This window comes from Pseudorca crassidens, chromosome 3 (genome assembly GCF_039906515.1).
Source record: "Pseudorca crassidens isolate mPseCra1 chromosome 3, mPseCra1.hap1, whole genome shotgun sequence".
Classification (NCBI taxonomy): domain Eukaryota; kingdom Metazoa; phylum Chordata; class Mammalia; order Artiodactyla; family Delphinidae; genus Pseudorca; species Pseudorca crassidens.
The window spans coordinates 51,572,667-51,592,605 of NC_090298.1; the positions used below are offsets into that span (position 1 = coordinate 51,572,667).

At 37.8% G+C, this 19,939-nt stretch overlaps 1 protein-coding gene across 1 annotated transcript in view; it reads right to left on the reverse strand.

Moving 5' to 3' along the window:
- The window catches only part of SREK1IP1 (SREK1 interacting protein 1), a 61,862-nt gene that overhangs the window by 6,440 nt on the left and 35,483 nt on the right, over nt 1–19,939 (reverse strand). Inside the window, exon 4 of the mRNA XM_067730806.1 lies at nt 2,456–2,528. Coding sequence (XP_067586907.1) covers nt 2,456–2,528 — 73 coding nt within the window. The remainder of the gene's footprint in view (nt 1–2,455; nt 2,529–19,939) is intronic.

A 19,939-nucleotide genomic window follows, 5' to 3' on the forward strand; every position in this document is an offset into this window, starting at 1 on the left:
TTTTCAGTTTTTCATCCTGTGTACCCTTCAAAATCTTTCTTATAAGGCAAAGAAAATGTCATTTACCAACCCTCATTATATACACAATTCACTTGTGTATATAATAACTTGTTCGCATATTCTCTTAAAAGAGCCACAAAGGATACAATTATATAAAAAGGGCTACAGTTGTACCTCTGTATAAATGAATGAAAGCTGAAAATTAGCAAAATAAAAGCACTTTTGTTTTATTTTATTTTTCAAGTACTTGATTCTTTTACATGCAGAGTGATACAGATGAACACTTGCATTCTGAAATAATTTTCACTAGTTACAGAAAGAATGCTTTTAAATGTATACTCTATATAAATGAATGAGAATAACTTATCATTATACTTTATTTTTCTTATATTACTCGAATACTAAATTGGGAGAATAAACTGTAGAATTCTTTCCTCTAATGAAAAATAACAAAAAACGAACAAAAAACCCCATCTCTCTTAAGAGATGTATAAAAAGATGTGCAACACTATCCAGACCCCAAATATGTGTGACTGAACAGAAACTGAGTTAATTTAAAATCTAAAAGGCATCCCAGAGATAGCTGAGTGATCTAAACATTAGAAGTTAAAACTCAAACTAAGAAAACGTAAAAGACATACAGTAGAAGGCAAAGTAAACAACATGAGACTACAAGGTTGTGTCTGTAGAGTGACTCACTGCGAATTCCTTGACTGCCTTCCTTGATCAGGGACTCTCAGCCTCCCCCCATTTCTGTAACATTGTGTTCCTTCCTTTTCCTTGTCCATCTTCTCAGACTCTGGCCATCTCCTGAGCTTATTTTCTCATGTATTCTCTTGCACTCTCTTCAACTCTTTTCTCAACTCTTGCCTACTTTCCTGTTTAAAGACCTGCTTGACCTCTACATTCTAACCAGCGCTGCTTCTCTGCCTGCACTTTTTTCTTTGGCTTTCTGGACCTGGGTTCTCTTTAAGGCAGAATGTTACACTTTGGCAGAGCAACCACATCAGGTGGCATTACCTTTGCTAAGTGTACTTAGAAAAGTTCTTTTAATTTCAGGCCCTGTCTGAGGTGGGTGAGGCCCAAGGTAGAGAGGCTTGAGTAAATAATATGTTACTCTAAAATCAGTACATGAAAATTTGGAAGAAAACAGAAAATCTCACTTCTCCTGTAAGCAATCCACATGCTGTGCCAATGCAAATGATTAAACAATACACTCATCAGACTACACAATACACTGAGCTCTACCTTCCTGTGTTAGTTCTTAAACATTATTAACTCCCAACACCTGAAAGTGAGTTAACTTTTCCAATTTATAAAGTAGCTGAGGGTGTTAGAATGTATATATTACATGCTCTATAAAAACCACAAAGTGACAACACCTGATGTGCAGAACCTGCTGTCAGAGAACTAAGGTCCAAGCTAGATATTACTACCTGCTAAATGCCCTAAAAAGTGTCTATATGTACATGTTTATTCTAGTGTAAATGAAAGTGCACTCATGAACCAAGGAAGAAGTTGCCTCTTAAGTCTTTTGATCAATTTCTTTAACCAGTTTTTGTTAAAAGAGTTGATAGTAAAAATTCATAGGTGGCTGATGAGAATTCTGAAAGATCTGAAGGTATTTTTAGCATGACAAATGAGTACATAAATCCTATTAATAAATTAATTTCTTAGCCATGGCAATGATATTTTAAGAATACAAATATTTAAGCTCCAAATTCATACATATGAGGACAAAATATATATGTGAAGAATTTAGACATACGTCCAATTAAAAATTTAACTTATGTTCTAAAACTTAAAAATTCTAGAATACAAATAGAATACATAAAAGAAGTGGGTGGAAATGTCATGAAGAACCTAGGGGTAAGACAGGAATAAAGACACGGACCTACTAGAGAATGGACTTGAGGATATGGGGAGGGGGAAGGGTAAGCTGTGACAAAGCGAGAGAGAGGCATGGACATGTATACACTACCAAACGTAAGGTAGATAGCTAGTGGGAAGCAGCCTCATAGCACAGGGAGATCAGCTCGGTGCTTTGTGATGGTCTGGAGAGGTGGGATAGGGAGGGTGGGAGGGAGGGAGATGCAAGAGGGAAGAGATGGGAACATATGTATATGTATAACTGATTCACTTTGTTATAAAGCAGAAACTAACACACCATTGTAAAGCAATTATACTCTAATAAAGATTAAAAAAAAAAAAAAGCGGGCGGGGCTGTTATTTATTTATACCTTGATTTGCTCCAAAAAAGAAAATTTAAGGTGGCTGAGTGCTGACTTTATTTTTGATTCCTGACATGAAGGATTTTGTTATTTTCAGAAACAACTGAACACCTAACTTTCATTAAGATAATATTAAATTAACTGGACTATAACATGAAAAATAAAATTTTATAATCCATCTAGATCCATAGTCCTGCTTTTTTAAAAAAAATGTTAAAAAATACCTTTTCCTTTTTTTTTTCAACTTGATTTTCTCTTTGCTTTTTGCTTTTTTCTTCTCCTCTTCTTCATTTATTCCTGTGTGTTGAGGGGAAAGAATCAGGTCACCATCAGTTTATATACTAATATGGTATGTATACATTTTTTGATTTTGGTTGTTGGTTGGTGAATTTCACTGTTAGGATACTGCACTTTTTTTGTAACAATGTCCCCTTTCTTGATTATTTTTACTCATTAAAAACATTATAAAAGTACTATATGCTTTTAATACAGATTTCAAATCTACTAAGTACATTAAGTAAAAAATTCAAATATTTCATTTCTAATTCCTAAAGCAAATCAATGTCGACTGTTTGGTGGGTACTATTCCAGGCCTTAAGAAACGAAACAATACAATCATGTATAATTTTAAAAATCTTCTTTTTCAAGCAAAATTAGGATCATGAAATCCTAGGGTCATGGGACAATAACCACATCTAATATTTATGTCGTTGGTATCTCGGAAGGAGAGAATACATACTATTCTCTATCTTGTTTATTAAATACACAATTTGGTGTGTATTCTTCTAAGCTTTCTCTATATATAACCAAATACACACATTCACTTATACAAACATAATTACATGTAAGTCCCGTTTTTATGTCATTTGAAAAATGGATTGTGGCATATAATACATATGTTCCAACTTATTTCTTTCACTTAACACTTTTTTTGATATTCTTTTATTCTAACACCATTTGCTGAAAAGACTATTCTTTCTGTACAGAACTGCCTTTTCACCTCTGTCAAAAATCAATTGAACTTCTGCTTCTAGGAAGATGAAGTAGATGTACTTTTCCTATTCCTCCCATTAAATATAACTACAAACCCCAGACATTACAAAAACAAGCATAAGAAGACTGTAAAAGGTGGAAAGACAGACACTAGCTAGGGATCTTGAAATCCAGAAAACGACACACCGCTGAGTTCCCTGAAATTTCTTTTTGCTTTATATAGCCCAGACTTACAGCTGAAGAAGCCGGCAACCTGGCAATATCAACAGGTGCAGACAAAAATACCCCAACAATAGCCTGCTCTCTCTAGCCAAAGGACCAAGAAAGGGACAGCCTAGTGACAGGAAACTTTTAGATAGTAACTGCCATTTCCAGCCAAACACCACAGAAAAAAATGGGGCACCACCCCCACCCATATTACCAAAGGCTGAGTGAAGAACACAGACTTCCCCCCGTGAGTCTGTGATGAGACATCTCAATCCCCCTTCCTGAGAAGTCTAAGTGGTGAGACAAACTTTCATCCCCACTGACCAGTAATAAGACCTCCATTAACAGTGTCAGTGGAGACCACGCAACGAGCCTGGACTGCCAACCCCACCCAGCAGTAATGAGGCACTCCTCCCCTCCATGCTTAAGTATTGTCAGAAGAGACCTAATGAAAGTCAGTGCTTTCACTGTCACCCAGGGGTAACAAGACTACCCTCACCATGGTGTCAGGGGGCACCACACAGGGAGCTGAAATTCCGACCTTCACCCAGCAGTAAGAAGAAGCCATGTCCACCTTAGGTTTTGGTAGAGGCTGAGTGGTGAAACTGAACTTTTATTTTCATCTGGCAGGAACAAGTTGGCATCCTCAATTTTCCTTCTGGAGTGGTACCAGAGAAAATCAGATAAAACAAAAGGTTTAAAGAAAAGCCAGAGTTTTATATATGTCCAAATTTCAACTGAAAAGAAATCATCAAATGAAGAACCAGAAAGACCTCTAATTGAATACAAAATTAAGCAACAGATGACAACACCACAATGACAGAAATATTAGAATTATCTGAAAAAGATTTCAATGCAGCCATCATAAAAATGCTTCAATGGGCAACTATGAACATGCTTGAAACAATGAAAAAACAGAAATCCCCAAAGAAATAAAAAAATCCAAAGAAGAGGGCTTCCCTGGTGGCTCAGTGGTTAAGAATCCACCTGCCAATGCAGGGGACACAGGTTTGATCCCTGGTCTGGGAAGATCCCACGTGTCGTGGAGCAACTAAGCCCGTGTGCCACAAATACTAAGCCTGCACTCTACAGCCCGCATGTCACAACTACTGAAGCCCGCACGCCTAGAGCCCATGCTCCACAACAAGAGAAGCCACGACAATGAGAAGCCCGTGCACTGCAACAAAGACTAGCCCCTGCTCGTTGCAACTAGAGAAAGCCTGCACACAGCAACAAAGACCCAACACAGGCAAAAATAAAAACAAATAAATTAATTAATTTTAAAAAAATCTAAGAAGAAACAAATAGAAATTTTAGAACTAAAAATACAATAAACTGAAATTAAAAACTCAGTGGAAGGGCTCAAGAGCAGAATGGAAACACAGAGGAAATAATCACTGAACAGGAAGACAAAACAATATAAATCACCCTATCTGAATGATGGAGAGAAAAAAGACTTAAAAAGAACAGAGCTTCAGAAAGCTGTGGGATAACAGCAAAAGAGCTAATATTTATGTCATTAGAGTCCTGCAAAGCAAGGATAAAGGAGGCTAAAAAAAAAGGTGCTTGAAGAAATAATTGCTGAAAACTTCCTAAATTTGGTAAGACATAAACCTACAAACTCAAAATAAATTCAAAGAAATTCATATCAAGACACATCATAACTAAGCTTCTGAAAACTAATGACAAAGAAAAAATATTGAAAACAGTCAGAGATAAATGATATGTTACTTATAGAAGCAAAACAATTAGAATGAAAGCACATTTCTTATCAGAAAAGATGGAAGCCAGAATGAAGTGGAATCCTGGAATCCTCTACCCAGTGAAAATATTCTTCAAAAATGAAAAGACAGATGGCTTCACAGGCGAATTCTATCAAACGTTTAGAGAACAGCTAACACCCATCCTTCTCAAACTCTTCCAAAATATAGCAGAGGGAGGAATACTCCCAAACTCATGCCACAAGGCCACCATCACTCTGATAACAAAACCAGACAAAGATGTCACAAAGAAAGAACACTACAGGCCAATAACACTGATGGACAGAGATACAAAAATCCTCAACAAAATACTAGCAAACACAATCCAACAGCACATTAAAAGGATCATACACCATGATTAAGTGGGGCATACCCCAGGGATGCAAGGATTCTTCAATATACGCAAATCAATGTGATACACCATATTAACAAATTGAAGGAGAAAACCCATATAATCATCTCAATAGATGCAGAGAAAGCTTTTGACAAAATTCAACACCCATTTATGATAAAAACTCTCCAGAAAGTAAGCATAGAGGCAACTTACCTCAACATAATAAAGGCCATATATGACAAACCCACAGCTAACATCATCCTCAAGGGTGAAAAACTGAAACCATTTCCACTAAGATCAGGAACAAGAAAACGTTGCCCACTCTCACCACTCTTATTCAACATAGTTTTGGAAGTCTTAGCCACAGCAATCAGAGAAGAAAAAGAAATAAAAGGAATCCAAATAGGAAAAGAAGAAGTAAAGCTGTCACGGTTTGCACATGACACGATACTATACATAGAGAATCTTAAAGATGCTACCAGAAAACTACTAGAGCTAATCAATGAATTTGGTAAAGTAGCAGGATACAAAATTAATGCACAGAAATTTCTTGCATTCCTATACACTAATGATGAAAAATCTGAAAGTGAAATCAAGAAAACACTCCCATTTACCACTGCAACAAAAAGAATAAAGTATCTAGGAATAAACCTAACTAAGGAGACAAAAGACCTGTATGCAGAAAATTATAAGACAGTGATGAAAGAAATTAAAGATGATACAAATAGATGGAGAGATATACCATGTTCTTGGATTGGTAGAATCAACATTGTGAAAATGACTCTACTACCCAAAGCACTCTACAGATTCAGTGCAATCCCTATCAAACTACCACTGGCATTTTTCACAGAACTAGAACAAAAAAATCTCACAATTTGTATGGAAACACAAAAGACCCTGAATAGCCAAAGCAATCTTAGAAACAAAAACAGAGCTGGAGGAATCAGGCTCCCTGACTACAGACTATACTACAAAGCTACAGTAATTAAGACCGTATGGTACTGGTACAAAAACAGAAATATAGATCAATGGAACAGGATAGAAAGCCCAGAGATAAACCCACGCACATATGGTCACCTTATCTTTGATAAAGGAGGCAAGAATATACAGTGGAGAAAAGACAGCCTCTTAAATAAGTGGTGCTGAGAAAACTGGAGAGCTACATGTAAAAGAATGCAATTAGAACATTCCCTAACACCATACACAAAAATAAACTCAAAATGGATTAAAGAACTAAATGTAAGGCCAGACACTATTAAAGTGTTAGAGGAAAACATAGGCAGAACACTCTATGACATAAATCACAGCAAGATCCTTTTTGACACACCTCCTAGAGAAATGGAAATAAAAACAAAAATAAACAAATGGGACCTAATGAAAGTTAAAAGCTTTTGCACAGCAAAGGATACCATAAACAAGGCCAAAAGACAACCCTCAGAATGGGAGAAAATATTTCCAAATGAAGCAACTGACAAAGGATTAATCTCCAAAATTTACAAGCAGCTCATGCAGCTCAGTATCAAAAAAACAAACAACCCAATCCAAAAATGGGCAGAAGACCTAAATAGAAATTTCTCCAAAGAAGACATACAGATTGCCAACAAACACATGAAAGAATGCTCAACATTATTAATCATTAGAGAAATGCATATCAAAACTACAATGAGATATCACCTCACACAAGTCAGAATGGCCATCATCAAACAATAATGCTGGAGAGGGTGTGGAGAAAAGGGAACCCTCTTGCACTGTTGGTGGGAATGTAAACTGCTACAGCCACTATGGAGAAGGGAGATTCCTTAAAAAACTAAAAATAGAACCATCATATGACCCAGCAATCCCACTACTGGGCATATACCCCGAGAAAAACTTAATTCAAAAAGAGTCATGTACCACAATGTTCATTGCAGCTATATTTACAATAGCCAGGACATGGAAGCAACCTAAGTGTCCATCAACAGACGAATGGATAAACAAGATGTGGCACATATATATACAATGGAATATTACTCAGCCATAAAAAGAGACGAAATTGAGTTATTTGTAGTGAGCTGCATGGACCTAGAGTCTGTCATACAGAGTGAAGTAAGTCAGAAAGAGAAAAACAAATACTGTATGCTAACATATATATATATATGGAATCTAAAAATAAGAAAAATGGTCATGAAGAACCGAGGGGCAAGACGGGAATAGAGACGCAGACCTACTAGAGAATGGACTTGAGGATATGGGGAGGGGGATGGGTAAGCTGGTACAAAGTGAGAGAGAGGCATGGACATATATACACTACCAAATGTAAAATAGATAGCTAGTGGGAAGCAGCCACATAGCACAGGGAGATTAGCTTGGTGTTTTGTGACCACCTAGAGGGGTGGGATAGGGAGGGTGGGAGGGAGGGAGACGCAAGAGGGAAGAGATATGGGGATATATGTACATGTATAACTGATTCACTTTGTTATAAAGCAGAAACTAACACACCATTGTAAAACAATTATACTCCAATAAAGATGTTAAAAAAAATGAAAAGAAATCAAGATGTTCTCAGATAAAGGAAAACTAAAAGAATCTGTCACCAGCAGACATTCCCCAAAAGAATGGCTACAGGAAGATATCTAAAGGAAAGGAAATGTTGTAACATCAAGAAGAAAGAACACAGTAAGCAAAAATATGGGTGCAACAGGCTTTCTTTCTTTTGAATTTCTAAATTTTGTTTGAGGGTGGAAGCAAAAACTATAACAGTGTCTGATGTAGTTCTATGTGTATGCAGGGAACATATTGAGGATGACTATAAATGGGAGAGGGTAAAAGTACATAAAGAGAGGTTAGTTTTCTACATTTCACTTGAACTAGTAAAATGACAACACCAGTAGATTATGATAAATTATGTATACGTAATGTAATACCTAGAGTAACCATTGAAAATGTTATACAGAACACTACAGAAAAAATTTTAAACATTATGGATATATTCAAAGACACTATAGATACATCAAAATGGAACTGTACAAGTGTTCAAGTGACACTATAGTGAAATCAAAGCACTATAGACAATCCTAAAAAAATACTCCATGGGAACCCACAGAAAGGTAGGGAAAAAAAAGAACAGAGAAATAAAAGAACAGAATAATCAGAAAACAAATAATAAAATGGTAGACTTAAGCCCTAACATATAATTATATTAAACTTCAAAAGAATACCAATGGGGCTTCCCTGGTGGCGCAGTGGTTGAGAATCTGCCTGCTAATGCAGGGGACACGAGTTCGAGCCTTGGTCTGGGAAGATCCCACATGCCACGGAGCTGCTGGGCCCATGAGCCACAACTACTGAGCCTGCGTGTCTGGAGCCTGTGCTCCGCAACAAGGGAGGCCGTGATAGTGAGAGGCCCGCGCACCGCGATGAAGAGTGGCCCCTCGCTTACCACAACTAGAGAAAGCCCTCGCACAGAAATGAAGACCCAACACAGCCAAAAATAAATAAATAAAAATAAACAAAAACAAACCAAAAAAAGCCAAGCATTAAAAAAAAAAAAATACCAATGAAATTGGCAGAGTGGATTGAGAAATATGACTCATCTACATGCTGTCTATAAGGCTCTCACCTCAAATATAATGATATAGGCACACTGAAAGCAAAAGGACAGAAATGGAGATGTAACACAAACATCAAAGGAAAGCTAGAATGGCTATATTAATATCAGATAAAACAGACTTTAGAACAAAGAAAATAACCAGTGAGAGAGACAGACATTATATAACAATAAAGGGTTCAACCCACTAAGAAGACATAGCAATCCTAAGTGTGTATGTACCAAACAACAGAGCTGAAAAATACATGAAGCAAAAACGATAGACCTGAAGGGAGAAGCAGACAAATCCATGACAGCTGGAGACTTCAACATCCTTCTCTCAGTAACTGACAGAAACTACACATAAAGTTAGCAAGGATATAGAAGAACTCAACAACACCATAAATTAACAGAATCTAGGGCTTCCCTGGTGGCACAGTGGTTGAGAGTCCGCCTGCCGATGCAGGGGATATGGGTTCGTGCCCCGGTCTGGGAAGATCTCACATGCCGCGGAGTGGCTAGGCCCGTGAGCCATGGCCGCTGAGCCTGTGCGTCTGGAGCCTGTGCTCCGCAACGGGAGAGGCCACAACAGTGAGAGGTCCGCATACCACAAAAAAAATAAATAAAAATAAAAATAAAAAAAAAGTTATACATTGTGACCAAGTGTGATTTATTCAAGGGATGCAAGGCTGGTTAAATATTCAAAAATCAATTAATGTAATCCACTGTATTAAGAGGCTAAAGAAGAAAAATTGTAGGATCATATCAACTGATGCAGAAAATGCATTTGGCAAAACCTGACACCCATTCATGATAAAAACTCTTTAAAAATAGGAATAGAGGGAAACTTCCTCAACTTGATAAAGAGCTGCTACCAAAAAAACATACAGCTAACCATTAAGGTCTGTATGGTTTTTTCCCCTAGAAGTGGAATCCAGATAAGAATTCATCTCTCATTGCTCTTTTTCAACATAGTGCTATAAGTTCTAGCCATAACAATAAATCAAGAAAGGAAAACAAAAGGCTTACAGATCAAAATGGAAGAAATAAAACTGTTCTTATTTGCAGATGACATGATGGTTTACATAGAAAATTCCAAAGAATCTACCAAAAACTCCTAGAACTAATCAGTGAGTTTAGCAAAGATAAAAGATAAACATAAAGTCATTTGTACTTCTATATACTTGTAATGAACATGCAGACAATGAAAGAAAAAAAAAAATTTACAATTTTTCAAAAAAAAATTTATAGGTATAATCCTAAAACTACACCATGCTGAGAAAAGAAATCAAAGATTTAAATAAACAGAGAGACATACTGGATTTATGGGTTGGAAAACTCGACACAGTAAAGGTGTCAATTCTCCCCAAATTGATAAACATGTTTAAGGCAATGCCTATCAAAATTCCAGCAAGATTCTTTGTAGATATAAACATTATTCTAAAATTTATATGAAAGGGAAAAGAAACTAAAATAGTTGAAACAATTTTGAAAAAGAAGAATAAAGTAGAAAAAATCAGTCCCTCCAACTTTGAGACTTATTATATAGCTACATTAATCAAGACGGGGTGGCAGGATAGATACATAGATCAATGGAACATTATAGACAGCCCAGAAACAAACCAACACAAATAGGACCAACTTATTTTTGGCAAGAGCACAAAAGCAATTCAGTGGAAGAAAGATAGCCTTTCAATAAACAGTGCTGGAACAAGTGGTCATTCTTAAGCAAAATACTAAGTGCTCTAAGTTTCACATTTTATACAATAATAAAATCAAATGGATGATGGACCTAATGTAAAATATAAATCTATAAAAACTTTAGAAAAAAGTAAAGGGAGACCAAGAGACAGGCAAAGAGTTACACTTGAAACCAAAGCACAATCTATAAGAGGAAAAATTAATAAATTGGACTTTATCAAAATTAAAAAACTATTGTTCTGTGAAACACCTATTAAGAGGATGAAAAGAAAAGCTATATATTGGGATAAATATTCGCAAACCAGGCATCTAAAAAAGGACTAGTATCTAACGAGGGGAAGATGGCAAAGTGTAACACGCAGAGATCACCTTCCTCCCCACAGATACACCAGAAATACATCTACACGTGGAACAACTCCTACAGAACACCTACTGAACACTGGCAGACCTCAGACCTCCCAAAACGCAAGAAAGTTCCCACGTACCTGGGTAGGGCAAAAGAAAGAAGAATAAACAGAGACAAAAGGATAGGGACGGGACCTGCACCAGTGGGAGGGAGCTGTGAAGGAGGAAAGGTTTCCACACACTAGGAAGCCCCTTCGCGGGCGGAGACTGCAGGTGGCGGAGGGGGAAGCTTTGGAGCCACGGAGGAGAGCACAGCAACAGGGGTGCAGAGGGCAAAGCGGAGAGATACTCGCACAGAGGATCGGAGCGGACCAGCACTCACCAGCCTGAGAGGTTTGTCTGCTCACCCGCCGGGGCGGGGGGGCTGGGAGCTGAGGCTCGGGCTTTGGTCAGAGAGCAGGGAGAGGACTGGGGTTGGCGGCGTGAACATAGCCTGCAGGGGTTTAGTGCACCACGGCTAGCCGGGAGGGAGTCCGGGGAAAAGTCTGGACCTGCCGAAGAGGCAAGAGACTTTTTCTTCTCTCTTTGTTTCCTGGTGTGCAAGGAGAGGGGATTAAGAACGCTGCTTAAAGGAGCTCCAGAGACAGGCACGAGCCGTGGCTAAAAGCGCGGACCCCAGAGACGGGCATGAGACGCTAAGGCTGCTGCTGCCGCCACCAAGAAGCCTGTGTGCGAGCACAGGTCACTATCAACACCCCCCTTCCGGGGAACCTGTGCAGCCCGCCACTGCCAGGGTCCCGGGACCCAGGGACAACTTCCCCAGGAGAACGCACGGCGCTCCTCAGGCTGGTGCAACGTCACGCTGGCCTCTGCCGCCACAGGTTCGCCATGCACTCCGTGACCCTCCCTACCCCCGGCCTGAGTGAGCCAGCGTCCCCGAAGCAGCTGCTCCTTTAACCCTGTCCTGTCTGAGCGAAGAACAGATGCCCTCCGGTGACCTCCATACACAGGCGGGGCCAAATACAAAGCTGAGCCCCAGGAGCTGTGACAACAAAGAAGAGAAAGGGAAACCCCTCCCAGCAGCCTCAGAAGCAGCGGATTAAAGCTCCACAATCAACTTGATGTACCCTGCATCTGTGGAATACCTGAATAAACAACGAATCATCCCAAATTGAGGAGGTGGACTTGGAGAGCAAGATTTATGATTTTTTCCCCTTTTCCATTTTTGTGAGTGTGTATGTGTATGCTTCTGTGTGAGATTTTGTCTGTATAGCTTTGCTTTCACCATTTGTCCGAGGGTTCTATCTGTCCGTTTTTTTTCTTTAAAAAATTTTTTTTCTTAATTATTTTTTATTCTAATAACTTGATTTTATTTTAGCTTACCTTTTTATCTTCTTTCTTTCCTTCCTTCCCTCCTTCCCTCCTCCCTCCCTCCTTCCCTCCTCCCTCCCTCCTTCCCTCCTCCCTCCCTCCCTCCCTTCTTCCTTCCTTCCTTCCTTCCTTCCTTCCTTCCTTCCTTTCTTTCTTCTTTTTCTCCCTTTTATTCTGAGCCGTGTGGACGAAAGGCTCTTGGTGCTGCAGCCAGGACTCAGTGCTGTAACTCTGAGGTGGGAGAGCCAACTTCAGGACACTGGTCCACAAGAGACCTCCCAGCTCCACATAAAATCAATCGGCGAAAATCTCCCAGAGATATCCATCTCAACACCAGCACCCAGCTTCACTCAGCGACCAGCAAGCTACAGTGCTGGACACCCTATGCCAAACAACTAGCAAGACAGGAACAAAACCCCACCCATTAGCAGAGAGGCGGCCCAAAATCATAATAAGTCCACAGACACCCCAAAACACACCACGAGACGTGGACTTGCCTACCAGAAAGACAAGATCCAGCCTCATCTACCAGAACACAGGCACTAATCCTCTCCAACAGGAAGCCTACACAACCCACTGAACCAACCTTAGCCACTGGGGACAGACACCAAAAACAACGGGAACTACGAACCTGCAGCCTGCAAAAAGGAGACCCCAAACACAGTAAGATAAGCAAAATGAGAAGACAGAAAAACACACAGCAGATGAAGAAGCAAGATAAAAACCCACCAGACCTAATAAATGAAAAGGAAATAGGCAGTCTACCTGAAAAAGAATTCAGAATAATGATAGTAAAGATGATCCAAAATCTTGGAAATAGAATAGACAAAATGCAAGAAACATTTAACAAGGACCTAGAAGAACTAAAGATGAAACAAGCAACGATGAACAACACAATAAATGAAATTAAAACTACTCTAAATGGGATCAATAGCAGAATAACTGAGGCAGAAGAACGGATAAGTGACCTGGAAGATAAAATAGTGGAAATAACTAATGCAGAGCAGAATAAAGAAAAAAGTATGAAAAGAACTGAGAACAGTCTCAGAAACCTCTGGGACAACATTAAACGCACCAACATTCGAATTATAGGGGTTCCAGAAGAAGAAAAGAAAGGGACTGAGAAAACATTTGAGGAGATTATAGTTGAAAACTTCCCTAATATGGGAAAGGAAATAGTTAATCAAGTCCAGGAAGCACAGAGAGTCCCATACAGGATAAATCCAAAGGGAAATACGCCAAGACACATATTAATCAAACTGTCAAAAATTAAATACAAAGAAAACATATTAAAAGCAGCAAGGGAAAAACAACAAATAACACACAAGGGAATCCCCATAAGGTTAACAGCTGATCTTTCAGCAGAAACTCTGCAAGCCAGAAGGGAGTGGCAGGACATATTGAAAGTGTTGAAGGAGAAAAACCTGCAACCAAGATTACTCTACCCAGCAAGGATCTCATTCAGATTTGATGGAGAAATTAAAACCTTTAGAGACAAGCAAAAGCTGAGAGAGTTCAGCACCACCAAACCAGCTCTACAACAACTGCTAAAGGAACTTCTCTAGGCAAGAAACACAAAAGAAGGAAAAGACCTACAATAACAAACCCAAAACAATTAAGAAAATGGGAATGGGAACACACATATCGATAATTACCTTAAATGTAAATGGACTAAATGCTCCCACCAAAAGACACAGATTGGCTGAATGGATACAAAAACAAGACCCATATATTTGCTGTCTACAAGAGACCCACTTCAGACCTAGAGACACATACAGACTGAAAGTAAGGGGATGGAAAAAGATATTCCATGCAAATGGAAACCAAAAGAAAGCTGGAGTAGCAATTCTCATATCAGACAAAATAGACTTTAAAATAAAGACTATTAGAAGAGACAAAGAAGGACACTACATAATGATCAAGGGATCGATCCAAGAAGAAGATATAACAATTGTAAATATTTATGCACTCAACATAGGAGCACCTCAATACATAAGGCAAATACTAACAGCCATAAAAGGGGAAATCGACAGTAACACATTCATAGTAGGGGACTTAAACACCCCACTTTCACCCGTGAACAGATCATCCAAAATGAAAATAAATAAGGAAACACAAGCTTTAAATGATACATTAAACAAGATGGACTTAATTGATATTTATAGGACATTCCATCCAAAAACAACAGAATACACATTTTTCTCAAGTGCTCATGAAACATTCTCCAGGATAGATCATATCTTGGTTCACAAGTCTTGGTAAATTTAAGAAAACTGAAATTGTCTCAAGTATCTGTTCCGACCACAACACTATGAGACTAGATATCAATTACAGGAAAAGATCTGTAAAAAATACAAACACATGGAGGCTAAACAATACACTACTTAATAACGAAGTGATCACTGAAGAAATCAAAGAGGAAATCAAAAAATACCTAGAAACAAATGACAACGGAGACCTGACGACCCAAAACCTATGGGATGCAGAAAAAGCAGTTATAAGAGGGAAGTTTATAGCAATACAATCCTACCTTAAGAAACAGGAAACATCTCGAATAAACAACCTAACCTTGCACCTAAAGCAATTAGAGAAAGAAGAACAAAAAAACCCCAAAGTTAGCAGAAGGAAAGAAATAATAAAAATCAGATCAGAAATAAATGAAAAAGAAATGAAGGAAACAATAGCAAAGATCAATAAAACTAAAAGCTGGTTCTTTGAGAAGATAAACAAAATTGATAAACCATTAGCCAGACTCATCAAGAAAAAAAGGGAGAAGGCTCAAATCAATAGAATTAGAAATGAAAAAGGAGAAGTGACACTGCAGAAATACAAAAGATCATGAGCGATTACTACAAGCAACTCTATGCCAATAAAATGGACAACCTGGAAAAAATGGACAATTCTGAGAAATGCACAACCTGCCAAGACTGAATCAGGAAGAAATAGAAAATATGAACAGACCAATCTCAAGCACTGAAATTGAAACTGTGATTAAAAATCTTCCAAGAAAGAAAAGCCCAGGACCAGATGGCTTCACAGGTGAATTCTATCAAACATTTAGGGAACAGCTAACACCTATCCTTCTCAAACTCTTCCAAAATATAGCAGAGGGAGGAACACTCCCAAACTCATTCTACGAGGCCACCATCACCCTGATACCAAAACCAGACAAGGATGTCACAAGGAGACAAAACTACAGGCCAATATCACTGATTAACATAGATGCAAAAATCCTCAACAAAATACTAGAAAACAGAATCCAACAGCACATTAAAAGGATCATACACCATGATCAAGTGGGTTTATTCCAGGAATGCAAGGATTCTTCAATATACGTAAATCAATCAATGTGATACACCATATTAACAAATTGAAGGAGAAAAACCATATGATCATCTCAATAGATGTAGACAAAGCTTTCGACAAAATTCAGCACGCATTTATGATAAAAACCCTGCAGAAAGTAGGCATAGAGGGAACTTTCCTCAGCATAATAAAGGCCATATATGACAAACCCACAGCTAACATCATCCTCAAGGGTGAAAAACTGAAACCATTTCCACTAAGATCAGGAACAAGACAAGGTTGCCCACTCTCACCACTCTTATTCAACATAGTTTTGGAAGTTTAAGCCACAGCAATTAGAGAAGAAAAGGAAATAAAAGGAATCCAAATAGGAAAAGAAGAAGTAAAGCTGTCACTGTTTGCAGATGACACGATACTATACATAGAGAATCCTAAAGATGCTACCAGAAAACTACTAGAGCTAATCAATGAATTTGGTAAAGTAGCAGGATACAAAATTAATGCACAGAAATCTCTGGCATTCCTATACACTAATGATGAAAAATCTGAAAGTGAAATCAAGAAAACACTCCCATTTACCAATGCAACAAAAAGAATAAAATATCTAGGAATAAACCTACCTAAGGAGACAAAAAACCTGTATGCAGAAAATTATAAGACACTGATGAAAGAAATTAAAGATGATACAAATAGATGGAGAGATATTCCATGTTCTTGGATTGGAAGAATCAACATTGTGAAAATGACTCTACTACCCAAAGCAATCTACAGATTCAATGCAATCCCTATCAAACTACCACTGGCATTTTTCACAGAACTAGAACAAAAATGCTCACAATTTGTATGGAAACACAAAAGACCCCGAATAGCCAAAGCGACCTTGAGAACAAAAAACGGAGCTGGAGGAATCAGGCTCCCTGACTACAGACTATACTACAAAGCTACAGTAATCAAGACAGTATGGTACTGGCACAAAAACAGAAATATAGATCAATGGGACAGGATAGAAAGCCCAGAGATAAACCCATGCATATATGGTCACCATATCTTTGATAAAGGAGGCAGGAATGTACAGTGGAGAAATGACAGCCTCTTCAATAAGTGGTGCTGGGAAAACTGGAGAGCTACATGTAAAAGAATGCAATTAGAACACTCCCTAACACCATACACGAAAATAAACTCAAAATGGATTAAAGACCTAAATGTAAGGCCAGAAACTATCAGACTCTTAGAGGAAAACATAGGCAGAACATCTATGACATAAATCACAGCAGGATCCTTTTTGACCCACCTCATAGAGAAATGGAAATAAAAACAAAAATAATCAAATGGGACGTAATGAAACTTAAAAGCTTTTGCACAGCAAAGGATACCATAAACAAGGCCAAAAGACAACCCTCAGAATGGGAGAAAATATTTCCAAATGAAGCAACTGACAAAGGATTAATCTCCAAAATTTACAAGCAGCTCATGCAGCTCAGTATCAAAAAAACAAACAACCCAATCCAAAAATGGGCAGAAAACCTAAATAGATATTTCTCCAAAGAAGATATACAGACTGCCAACAAACACATGAAAGAATGCTCGACATCATTAATCATTAGAGAAATGCAAATCAAAACTACAATGAGATATCATCTCACACCAGCCAGAATGGCCAACATCAAAAAATCTAGAAACAATAAATGCTGGAGAGGGTGTGGAGAAAAGGGAACCCTCTTGCACTGCTGGTGGTAATGTGAATTGGTACAGCTACTATGAAGAACAGTATGGAGGTTCCTTAAAAAACTACAAATAGGACTACCATATGACCCAGAAATCCCACTACTGTGCATATGCCCTCAGAAAACCATAATTCAAAGAGTCATGTACCAAAATGTTCATTGCAGCTCTATTTACAATAGCCCCGAGATGGAAACAACCTAAGTGTCCATCATTGGATGAATGGATAAAGAAGATGTGGCAGATATATACCATGGAATACTACTCAGCCATTAAAGGAAACGAAATTGAGCTATTTGTAATGAGGTGCATGGACCTAGAGTCTGTCATACAGAGTGAAGTAAGTCAGAAAGAGAAAGATAAATAGCGTATGCTAACACATATATATGGAATTTAAGAAAAAAAAATGTCAGAAGAACCTAAGGGTAAGACAGGAATAAAGACGCAGACCTACTAGAGAATGGACTTGAGGATATGGGGAGGGGGAAGGGTAAGCTGTGACGGGGCGAGAGAGTGGCATGGACATGTATGCACTACCAAATGTAGAACAGATAGCTAGTGGGGAGCAGCCACATAGCACAGAGAGATCAGCTCGGTGCTTTGTGACCACCTGGAGGGGTAGGATAGGGAGGGTGGGAGGGAGGGAGACGGAAGAGCGAAGAGATATGGGAACATATGTATATGTATAACTGATTCACTTTGTTGTAGGGCAGAAACTGACACACCATTGTGAAGCAATTATACTGCAATAATGATGAAAAAAAAAAAGGACTAGTATCTAGAATATGTAAAGAACTGAACATTCAATACTATGAAATAATGTTTAACATTATTAGCCATTGGGGAAATATAAATTAAAACTACATTGAGATGTAATTGTACATCATCAAAAAGCTAAGATTTTTTAAAACTGACAAAATCAAATGCTGGTGAGGATACAGAGAAATGGGGTCACTCATACATGTTTTGGTAGGGATGTAAAATAGTATAGCCACTGTGGAAAACAGTTTGGCAGTTTATTAAGAAACTAAATATGCAACTACCATAAAACCCAGCAATTGTACTCTTGGATAATTATCTAATAGAAATAAAGACTTATGTTTATCCAAATCCTGTTGATAGCAGCTTTATTTGTAATAGCCCCAAACTGGAAACAACTCAGATGTCCTTAAATGGGTGAATGCTTAAACTGTGGTATCCATAAAATAGACTACTGTTCAATAATAAAAAGGAACAAACTATTTATAAATATAGCAACCTGAGTGAATCTCCAGAGAATTATAGCTAGTGAAAAAAATACAATCTGGAAAAGTATGGTTTCATTTATAAAACATTTTTGAAATTACAGTATTAGAGAAATAGCAAAATTTTGGTTGCCAGAGATTAATTAAGGACAAGAGGAAAGGTATGTCTATAGAAGGGCAATATGAGTGATCCTTGTAGTGTCAGAAATACTGTGTACATTGATTGTATCAAAATCAACGTCCTGGCTGTGATACTGTAATAGAATTTTGGAAGATGAGGGAAACTGGGTAAAGGGAATTCTTTGTATTATTTCTTACAGCTGCATATGAATCTACAATTATCTCAAAATAAAAAGTTAAAAAAAATGAATTGGCCATATATGTATGGTGCTATTCATTTATACTAATCAACTTTTATATCAATAGCACATTGTTGGGATTACTTGTAGCTTTACAGAAAGTTCTGAAAGTAGGCTGTGTTAATCTTACCAACTTTAGCTCTTTTTCAAAGTATTTTGGCTATTCTAGGTTCTTTACATTTCCACAAGAACTTTAGAATTGACTTGTCAGTGTCTAAAACAGCCTGCTTGAATTTGATTGTAATTAGTTTGAATCTATAAATCAAGTTGGAGAGAACTGACATTTTAATTAATTTATTTTTTAAATTTAATTTTTATTTTATATTGATTTACAATGTTGTGTTAGTTTCAGGTGTACAGCAAAGTGATTCAGTTATACATATAGCCATTCTTTTTCAGATTCTTTTCCCATATAGGTTATTACAGAATACTGAGTAGAGTTCCCTGTGGTATACAGTAGGTCCTTGTTGATTATTTATTTTAATATACAGTCGTGTGTATATGTTAGTTCCAAACTCCTAATTTATCTCCCACCCACCTTTCCCCTTTGGTAACCATAAGTATGTTTTCCAAGTCTGTGAGTCTGTTTCTGTTTTGCAAATAAGTTCACCTGTATCATCTTTTTAGATTCCACATATAAGTGATATACATTTTTCTTTGTCTAACTTATTTCACTTAGTATGATAATCTCTAGGTCCATCCATTTCGCTGCAAATGGCATTATTTCATTCTTTTTTATGGCAGAGTTACATTCCATTGTATACATGTACCACATCTTCTTTATCCATTCCGCTGTCAATG